General features: G+C 32.5%; 3 protein-coding genes across 3 annotated transcripts in view; 1 reads left to right on the top strand and 2 right to left on the bottom strand.

Moving 5' to 3' along the window:
• HELRODRAFT_169251 (hypothetical protein) overlaps positions 1-237 on the top strand; it is a gene marked incomplete at both ends in the record, with an annotated part of 1,671 nt that extends 1,434 nt beyond the window's left edge. Inside the window, one exon of the mRNA XM_009015095.1 lies at positions 19-237. Coding sequence (XP_009013343.1) covers positions 19-237 — 219 coding nt within the window. The remainder of the gene's footprint in view (positions 1-18) is intronic.
• Positions 238-2,930: 2,693 nt separating this feature from the next.
• On the bottom strand, positions 2,931-4,328 carry HELRODRAFT_169250 (hypothetical protein; the record flags this gene model as incomplete). The annotated part of the gene is made up of 1 exon (XM_009015094.1): positions 2,931-4,328. The coding sequence occupies one exon, from the start codon at positions 4,326-4,328 to the stop codon at positions 2,931-2,933; it is 1,398 nt and encodes a 465-aa protein (XP_009013342.1).
• Positions 4,329-5,907: 1,579 nt separating this feature from the next.
• HELRODRAFT_134781 (hypothetical protein) lies at positions 5,908-10,674 on the bottom strand (the record flags this gene model as incomplete). The annotated part of the gene is made up of 2 exons (XM_009015093.1): positions 5,908-5,996; positions 10,455-10,674. Coding segments are annotated over 2 exons (309 nt in total), but the record flags the coding sequence as incomplete, so codon positions are not given.
• Positions 10,675-11,130: the final 456 nt, after the last annotated feature.

Below are 11,130 nucleotides of genomic sequence, written 5' to 3'. Positions count from 1 at the left end.
GAAAAATCTGGAAACTAGGTCCATTTGGAAGGGGGATGTGTTGGAGGGGCATGTGTTAGAGAAAAAATAATTGGGAGGGAAATGTGTTGGAAGGGGGGGATGTTGGAAGGGGGATGTGTTGGAAGGGGATGTGTTGGAAGGGAGATGTGTTGGAAGAGAAATGTGATGAAAGAGAAATGTGTTGGTAGGGAGATGTGTTGGAAGGGGGATGTGTTGGAAGGGGGATGTGTTAGATAAAAAATAATTGGAAGAGAGATGTGTTGGAAGGGAATTTTGTTGGAAGGAAATAAATTGGAAGGGAGATGTGCTGGATGGGGATGTGTTAGAGGAAAATAAATTGGAAGGGAGATGTGTTGGAAGGGGGATGTGTTGGAAGGGGGATGTGTTAGAGAGGTATGTGTTGGGAGGGGATGTATTGGGATGGAGATATGATGAAAGGGGGATGTGTTAGAGGGGGATGTGTCGGAAGAAGGATGTGTTGCAAGGGATGTGTTGGAAGAGGATGTGTTGGAGGAGGAATTTGTTGAAAGGGGGATGTGTTGAAAGAGGCTGTGTGCAGGCAGCATTAATCAGACATTCTTGAATACGTGTTCGTGAACTACACCAGCCGTATAAATTCGAGTTAACAAACCAGTTTCAAAAACTCATATATATATATATATATATATATATATATATATATATATATATATATCGAAATCATATATTATATATATATATAATGAAACTATCCAACTAGGATAAAACTACTTCAATAACAAAAAGTATTCAGATATCAAAACAAACCTTAAACATTGGTGGGAGAGAAGTTAACAAAATCTCACATGCAAAAAAGTTTCAACTTGATCAGTGTCTTAAATTTTGTTCAATAAAGTAAAAAAGTAGATCCAAAAAACGAAAAATGCCATAAGAGCGCAAAAGACGTGATGATTACGAATGCGAGAAGATGTTCCTTGCAAGGAGACTTAACACTGCCAATCACATGATCATAATTGAACCACTATTAAAAAATACCATCACAACAAATTTGTTATGTTAAATTTTTATAATTTAATTTATAATAAAACGAAAAATCGTAACAATAATGATATGCAACCAATAGAAGTAATCAATGCTAACAACACATTACACAAACGTAATAATACAAAAAGAGATGTTTCATTATTGACTTTCTACAAACTTTGCGATGAGTAACAGTTATGAATTGGAAAAATTCATAATAAATTACTGATTAAGACTATCATTCATTTTGCATTCATTTATCCTTAGCAGTAGTTTTTGTTAAATAAATGTCGTTGTCATTGCAAATTTGCAGAATATGTCTGCTGCACTATAAAAGTTGACATAGCGGCAATGTTATTCGACGAAGAACAATATTTACACCAAAGTTTATTTATACGAGACCCCCCTTCAAACAATTTCATTGAAATAATAAATTAAAAGTTGTTGTCTGAACTGAACTGTATCGTCACTCAATCACAAATGTTCCACACACTATAATGCACATTATAAATTGGACAAGCAAGTTTTTTATTTACATTTTTTGAGACAATGAAAATAAAAGTGTATATATATATATATATATATATATATATATATATATATATATATATATATATATATATATATATATTTACAATATTCTAAAAATTCTACCGAACATAGAATATTGTAAAAATTATGGTCTATTACCAACATATATATATATACATACATTTATAGATAAATATATATGAATGCTACACACACACACACTCAGACAACACACCACACATGAATTTGTGTGTTGTGTGAGTGTTTAGATGAAGAAAGTATCGAGCAATAAATTTAGCAAAAAAAAAATGTAAAAGAAAATCAATTGGAGACAATTAAGTAACAATAGAAACACAAAATTAAGCGGTTGTTTTGTTAATGTCTAAAAGAAGCAAGAACGCGCTGACACTTACAACAACTATTTCGAAAGTTTTCTTTTGGTTATCTTCTCATCCTTTCCATTCCTTTAAAAACTAAATTTTGAAGTTAAACTTTTTGTTTAATCATAAAATTAAGAAATGTATATTATTTAGATATATGTGTGTGTATGTGTGTGAATGTGTGTGTGTATACATACAGTAAAATACAAAATCTGCCAAATTTCTAGCTAGAAATTCGGTAGATTTCAAAAATTAATTACTAGTATATATATATATTTATACATTAACATATTTTCATCTGATCCAGTATTTCCCAACAATAATGCAGGTCAAACAGAAACGGATCATGTGTTATTTCCTACAGTGGCTCTCGTTTGCCACATTTGGTTGTGTTAGTTTGTACCGATAACTGACACAGATTCTAACGAGGCTGTCGTTTTCCATCGAGATTGGGCTTCTTAAAAAGAAGGAATATCAATGAGAATAAAGCGACGCTCCGCGATTTACACAAATGCAAACTGCAGTTTCATATTGAAAAATTGTGAAACTTCAAGAAGACAGCCGATAATAACGCACTTGATTGGTCATGGATGCGCTAATAAGTTAATTGAAAATTGTTTAAATTAAAGCATCAACCAATACAAACAAAATTAACGACACTGGCAATCAGTCACCTGTGCGTTATTAAGTCGCATTACCCTCAAAGAGAAACAAGTGTTGAAAAAATCTCCGTGTGAAACATGTGCACGTGTACTTCAAATAACCATTTAAAAGATATACTAATGTGAATAAATACATACTTCTATGCATAAACATGTTTAAATAACATAATTTCACACGTCCGTACATAGGTTCAAATATACTTATATACTTGTTTATGTTAATACACGTTGAAACGCATGTTTGTACAGTACGTCAAGTAAACCAAACGACCAAATATAATAAAACATTTCTTTCATTAACAATAGAAAAGTATAAATTAATTCATAAAATCTATCAGAACGATACAACATGCATCTACCTCAATCCAGATATCAACCGGCCGGCTGTAGAGGCATCGAACATGCCTCCCATACCACCCACTCCAGAAAACATCCCTTCTTCGTTTACACCCCCGACCCCACCACCACCACCACCACCACCACCACTACCATTATTTAAATTTGCTGGTCGCTCCATAATTGGTGGAGTATAAAAAGGAGTCATGGTATCTCTACCAATCAACTCGCGTCCCATAAAATCACGTCCCATAAAATCCCTTGGACCAGATGAAAAGTCTATAGATGAAAAAGGGTTCATAACGTCAGACCTTCTTCTGTACACCTGTTCTGCTTCGTTACTACGACGACGGCCTCCAAAAAATGCCGCTTGACCATGATGATGATGAGACAGGCTGTAATACAAGGGACCTGGAGTTGCTGAGAAAGGTAGAGATTCACCGCGACACGCATCAAAACGTTGTTGAATGTTATCTGATGGATAAAAACGTTGTTGTAGGGTTTGCTGTTGCCCATTGTTGTTGCCATTTCTATCCATTGGTGAATTGTTCTGTAAATTTGATTGCTGTTGAACCGCCACAGTTGTTGACGATGTTGTTGGAGAAAAAATTTCATGGTCACCAGAAGAATTCGACGAGGCTGAAGATGATGTCACAGCTAAAATATTCTGTGAATGGCCATTTGGTTGTGGTTGTTGTTGATCTTCGGCGTTACTAATGCATCTGTTTTTGTTGTTGTGTCCATGCATGTACTCTTCTACATGCGTCTGCTGAGGCGGTGGTTGTAAGTGTTGCGAAGGAGTTAAACGATTTTGTTGATGCTGGTGATGTTGATGGTTATTTGAGTTAGAGGGCATAGGACTATTTGATCTAGAACGCATAATATTACCCGTTCCTTCATCAACGTTTTGCAATTCAGAAGATGACGTCGATGCCCTATATGATTCATCCACTCCGTTAGAAATTGATGACCTCTCTTCAGTTAACGCATTAACCCCGCATCTGCTTCCACATCTACGACCTGTATCATTGCCAATTCCGACGCCACTCATATCGGAATCACCCTCCATTTTTATTTCGTTGAGCATGATACCCGAGTCGTAACGTGCTGCTGCAAAGTAAGCTTCGCTATCTTTGCGCAATTCAATTAAACTTAATCTGTGCTGTTCGTCTTCTTTATTTGTTTCCAGATGACGCAATAAGTAAGCTTCCCTAGCGAATAATTTCTTACAAACACGACAAGATAAAAGCGGTTCGCTGGGTGGCGATCGCTTGTCGTCCATGACATTTACATTTCCACCCATCATCAAAACACCTCCGCATTCTTCGATCATGCGAGGTGGACAGTTGCTGATGTTTGAGTTGTTCATGCCGTTGTTGATGTTGTGGTTGCTGCTCCTGTCAATGAGCAAATGCATGTTGGCATTTTTGTTTGACATGAAATAAATAATATCAATTAGGTATATTTTATAAATAATTAAATTAGTTATTAAAATTTATTATAAAAATGTTTACCTGCTTGATTGGTTGTTAGAGTATTTGTCTTCGTCAACGTCTATGAAATCCGAAAGAGGGCGGCCACTCGAGAAAACTCTCCAGAAATCGGGATGGTACTTATGAATGTGCTGGAAATACTTTATTTCATTGGCACAGTGCTTCTCACAAATTTGGCAAATCAAGTTAGTAGGACGTGCAAGACTTGTACGGATCTGATGGTCGTGAAAAACAAGTTGTTAAACATTCCTATAATTTACGCCAAATAAAAAGTTAATATGAAAAAAATAATTGCATTACAGAAATATAAAATATTTGAGTTAACGAAGAAAGCAATATTATTATAACGCAATCACAAGTGACAATATCATGACAGAAATTCAACTATACGTTTTTTACGCATGTTGTTTAAATGTGACGCTTTAAATTTTGCCGTGTTTCCTATTTTTCTTTATTTTTGCAAACATTCCTCCGGCTATTTTTTTTATATTCTTATGCTTTTCTAATTTTCTCAATGCAGCGTACTTTTTATATTTACCAAAAATGTTACTTCGTCGAGCGTCAATAAAATTATTTGTTAATATCACGTCACAATAATTTCAAACTACAAAAAGGTTGAACAGAGCGGAAGGATACAACGAATGTCGGCAACTACAAACAACAATATTCTCCATCAGCAATTGTTAAAAAATCAGTTAAGCTTTTCTCATGCATGGTAAAACTATGTTACTTTCTGAAAACATCATAAAAATGTATTCTTGTAACTGGTGGTAGCTTCAAATCTTACAGAAAATTTAATATTCAATAAAGCTTCCTTTATTTGTGTCTTTAACTTGAACCAAAGTAATGAAACGATTTGCCTCACAAGTACATTAAGATAGACAAGCTCTTATAAATTTCAGCCTAAAGTTTTTGAAAGTTTGTTATATTTCAATATGTTAAATTGTTTGCAAATTTTTTTTCTAGAGAGTAAAAGCTAAAACAAAATAGTCATAAAATCTTTTTAAAATTGCATCAAATATATTGTACTGTAACAAAATTTCTACCTTTCATTGTCATGCACTTATTTTATAAAAGAAAAGCAAATCCAACCAAACCATATTAAACTAGTTTTAATAGATTTTATTCAAAATTCTTCCTTTAAGTGACTTACATTTTCCTATATAAAAGTTGCTTTAAAAATAATTTTCTACAAAAAATAAAAAAAAAAAATATTGCAGAAGCAGTCATTTGAACAACGAAGTAACTTTACTAGGTTGTTTTGAAACAAAAAATAATCACAAATAAATTCATTTTACCAATCATTAAAAGTTTTTGTTTAATATTTTAGCATCATTATGACAATTAAAATATAAGTAAAATGAATGCATATTTAGTCATTTCGTTGAAAAGTTTCACCACAACAAACAAAGAAAAAAGGTAATAAATTACTTTGTCTTTGGGCAGTTCAACTATGTTGGATGCATTGGAGTGAAGAATGGAGTAAGATTTTGGTAAAGGTATGTTGTGCCCCTTTATATGCTGCTGCAAACTTGAAAGTTGACGGAATGATTTTGAGCATCCCTCTACAGCACATTGGTATGGTCTTTCGCCTGATAATAAAACAATTTCATTACGTTTGCCATTATGAAACTACTGTATGTAAAAACTCAGTTGAGCCAAATCATCGAGAAGTCCTCAGAGGGGGAATCCCCGTCGACAAATATTTTGGCCCTTAACAACCTCCTTACGTTCTCGCGGAACCGGACCACATTTGTTGATCGCAGGAACACTTCTTGAAGACTGTTGATTAACAACTTATTACGGTTGTCAATCGTCATTATGCTACTATTATATATATATATATATATATGTCTGTCTGTGTGTGTGTGTGTGTTGGAAGACCATATTTTATACAATATACAGTATTGTATGAGTATGAATTCTACCAAATTGTTCGCATCAGTTTAAAGTTTGTCTTTACAATTTTCTTTACTAGAATTTTCTGGAAATTGTTCAATTTATTAAAAATAGAATTACTTTCCAAGTTCATCATGAAAATTTAAAAATCTGTTGTTATCAAAATTCATCATACAGATAGGCCTTAAGAAAAGGAGACCAAAGAAGATGACCAGCCAATAAAGAAACCTGACACCTAATTTCCATCTAAGTTCATTTTGACAAAGTCAATTTCCATCTATGTTCATTTTGACAAAATCAATATTTCCCTATATAAACTAAATTGCACTGATGATGATTCATTCGGAATCGAAATATGGCCTTATTTGCAGCATGAATTCGGAAAATAAGTTTATTTTGAATTTTAATAAACTAAACGTTCACCAAAAAACTTTAGTGAGAAAAATTGAAAAAACGAACTACAAACATATTAAAGCTAAACATTCGGTAGAATTTATAGAATATTGTAAATATATATATATATATATATATATATATATATATATATATATATATATTATATATATATAATGCACAAAAATATTTAAAATATGTTCTCATTTTTACAATTGTCACTGGTAATCATTACAAGAAAACCATATTTTCTTTTCAATTTCCAGATCATTTCTTTTCATTGATATCATTTCTTTGATTTCTTTGTTTTGATTTGATGAAATAAAAAAATGTCAAATATATATATACATTATTATTATTATTAAGAAAAATTTATAAAGCGCCAATTAAAGCGCCAAGATTCTCAAAAGCGCTATCTACTGGCAAAACTTGTTTGATACGAGTTAATTCAGTATTGAAAATGTTTATATCGGAAAAAATTTAGTATGCCCGGTTGTAGAGGACATTTTTGAGGCGGTATGGACTGTCGAATGTGTTGTGTAGCACTTGACCCGAGCTTGAAACTTTGACGTAAACTTTCTGTTCAACCAGTTAAGAAAGTCAGTTAAGTCCAATAATTGTTGAGCGTGGGTTTGACTTCTTGATAACGTTATTGTACTCTTCATCATCAAGTTTATCAGATTAGTAATGCTTTTGTAGGTGCCTGTCCATACCGTGTTGCAGTATGTGATGTACGGAGCACAAATTGATTTGTACAATATGTTCTGTACATTTTTAAGTAAGTAAGATTTTATTTTGTATTAACCATTTTACTACAAATATTTTGAACTTAAGGTCGAAAAGTTAATTAGGAATGCAGGTTAACTTCTAAGAATTTAATTGTTTTATTTTCTATAATTTCTACTCCATTTATTGAAATTTTAAATGGTTCCTTGTAATTTAACTTTAAATCGCGGACGAATATAATTAATCGAATTTATCCACTGTTTAGCGTCTATTTATTTTAGTCTAACCGCAAAAACAACACGTTTGATTTTACTGTTGATGTCGATGATTAATTTTTCGATGTTCACGTCAGAAGTAAACGGATTAGTATCGCCGGCAAAACATGCATATTAAAAAATTAAGGCATTTAGATGCTTCTCTACGGTACTTCAATTGATTTAGTTGCTGAATGTTGATTTTTCCAGTAGACAAACCGATTTTTTTGCTCAAATAATTTTGAAACGATCCTAGTTGTATTCCGTAATATTCAAGTTTTGCAAGCAAAATATTGTAGCCAATACAATCGAGGGCCTTTGAGAGATCGAGACAAGTGCCGGCAGTTACTTTACTTTTGCTTTTCAGCTGCTACGCCTATTTTTCGGATCAATTCAACTATTGCTAAATAACTTTCTCGAAATCCGTCACAAAGATACAAACATCATAGTTTTCAAATTTTATAAAACCACTAAATGGAGAAATTTGCTTATATCCATTGCCAGTTTAATGTCGTCTACACCTCCTGGAATCTTCAAGTTGTCCCTCAAACGGGGTCCTCAGATTTTTAATGTCTGTGATAGTTGCGATAATATGTAATATGCAAATCTACATACTGACTTTTTAATAAGGCTAAAATGTTAAGCTGATTTAATAATTTAATATTAGGTGTAAAATATGTGTGATTTAATTTTAATCCGAGCAAAATATTAATTATATTATTTAATAAAATAAATAAAGAAAACATAAAATATTTCAGGGGAGTGAAGAACCAAAAAAACGGTTGAATAAAAAAAAGTTCAGAGCATAAAAATATTAAAAAACAATACAAGCCTTCATCACACTCAAGTATTCAACACACTCGATTCCAGGTTATTCAAGGAAGTAGAATACTATTTACGTCATTCACTCTCTACTACCACCAGTCAGAACTTCCACTCACAACCTTTGCCAACACAAAAATAATTTTCAAACTTGTCAACCTATCAAGATAAAATTTTCATTCCAAGACACTTCAAATATCTCGATGGTCACTAACATCAACCGTCATTATTTTTTTTAACTATCATTAATTTAAACATTTATACATTTATTTATTTATTTATTCATACCCTTATTTGTTTATTTATCTATTTATTTATTTATCAGTTTTTCTACTGAGTTGTTTTTCCATTTAAAAAATGACTCCAAAACTTATTATATTTTGCATACCTAACTCACTTTCCTTACTTCACAATTTTTTTCTTCATTTCATTATATCGTCAGTTTGCATGTTGCAACAGAACGTCAGGGTCTGATTTGTCAAAGAATATAAAAAACATTAGGGTATATAAATAATTAAGAGTAAGACGAGTTGTTACAACGTAAGAATCAAAACATGATATAGTGGCTTAAACAACTTAAAATTTGTTAACTTTTGAAAATAAACCATGGTAAAATGAAATGAAGAAAAAATATTGTGAACCATGTTAAACAATATATATAAGAGTTAATGGCGCAAGTTACAAAATTTAAAATTACAAACCCTTTCTTAATTAACATTCGTATGAAATTTCCTCAATCGCCAAAAATAAGCAAAACTAAATAATAACTAAATAATACAATAGTTAAAACTATAAAATAAAAAAAATTAATTGATAGACATCAATGATGAACACTTATGAATGTGTACAAAGATGTTAAAAATAAAATAAAAATTGATTTAAGGTTTATTTTTGCAACAATATATTACGTAGGTAGAAGTTATCGCACAATTGATTAAGCTAGTTCTATAATTGGCAGACTGGTTATTAAATCCTATGGGTGAGATTTCGAAAGGGTTTATTAAAAAATTAAAATATTTAAAATCGTTGAATAAGTTATTTATGAAGCTATTTTTTGTATTTTTCGACTTTGTAGAGTTTGGATTTAGTGAAGTTGGTTTCTTGGCGAACTGTCAATTTTAATATTTCAATCGTGGCTTTGTAGACAATAGCTATATTTGGTTTGAGTGAGTTGAATAGTTAAGACAGTGGGCGAATCTAATCATACTCAATATCCGCAAGAACTACAGCTTCAGGCTCAATGCACGATTTGATGTTATTTACGATTATGAGAGGATTTTGTTGCGGCGATTAAAATATTTAGTAAGCGCTGATGGCGGACCACAGTTTGCTACAAACGTTCGTCTATTTTGCGTTGCAGAGAGAACATGTTGCATTGGTAGTTTTTTCCATCTGACTAGATTTATGTTGGTCAGCAATTGTTGAATGAGATATTTCCTGGTTAATTTATATAGCACTTCTGGCAAGAATTTTGTTGAGTCTGACCAACGGGAGATCTCTGAGTCATGAATGTAGCGATGATAGATGGTTGAAGTCGTTTTAGTATCGACGTTGTTTCAGGACATTGCACACCAGTTGTTTTGAATGTGGTTTGAATGATTTGATGTTCAGACCTCATTTCAACTCTTATCTTCATACCTAACCATTTGCAGCAGGTTTGGTCCAGATCAATTAAAGTTTGAGCACCATTTAAACTGTTTGTTATCATGGCTGTGTCATCAGCAGATAGCCATAATTGGTATTATTGGTAAATGATTCAACAAAATTTATAAATTTGATAACAGCTTCCCAGCTTAACAGAAAACTGAATGGCGTAATACTAAACATCAAATATCCGATAATTTTGCACAAATTAAAATGTCAATATTGATGATTATGTAACAAATAAAAATACAATACAATGACAAACAGAATCAAAAATTTTTGTAATTTATAACTTGATCACAAGTATTTTACCTGTATGTATACGCAGATGTTGCTGAACGTGGGACAATTGCTTAAAAGCTTTATCGCAATACCTGCACGGATATTTACGCACATTTGTGTGAACCAATGAGTGCTGAGCCAACTGTTGCGAAGACGGAAACGACTTGAGACATTTGACGCACTTGTATCCCTTATCTTCCATTCTGTGGATCTCTTTCGCATGACGCTGCATGTCAGACTTGTTTACAAATTCCTAAAAAAAAAACAATTTATGTATGAGAATACAAATAATTTTTAAATTTTAATCAGTTTTATTCCAGTGCTAGAATATGAATTCCAATATAATTTCCTTATATGGTAACAACATCGATCGTTATTAGCCATCCTACTAATTCCAACATATTCTGTGTAAAAAACAGGTCAAAAAATTAACTGAGATCATATAGGAAAATATTCGCAACCTGATCGCACATACGACAGTGGTAGCACCTAATTGCTCTGAATGTCTTTACTTGATGGTGCGATGATAACGGCCCTCCATGTCCAGTACTACTGGAAACATTCTTTTCTTCAGCTCTCATAAGATCACCGTGGTGTTTTGTGGGCAGACTAGGAGTTGCCGGCGGCATAAGTGAGCTACCGTTTAATCTTGGATGGTGATGAAACCTATCGGAAATATTTGGATCACCCGGATCACCAGAAGTAA

This window comes from Helobdella robusta (assembly GCF_000326865.2).
Source record: "Helobdella robusta unplaced genomic scaffold HELROscaffold_15, whole genome shotgun sequence".
Taxonomy (NCBI): domain Eukaryota; kingdom Metazoa; phylum Annelida; class Clitellata; order Rhynchobdellida; family Glossiphoniidae; genus Helobdella; species Helobdella robusta.
This window is presented reverse-complemented; position numbering and strand designations above follow the sequence as displayed.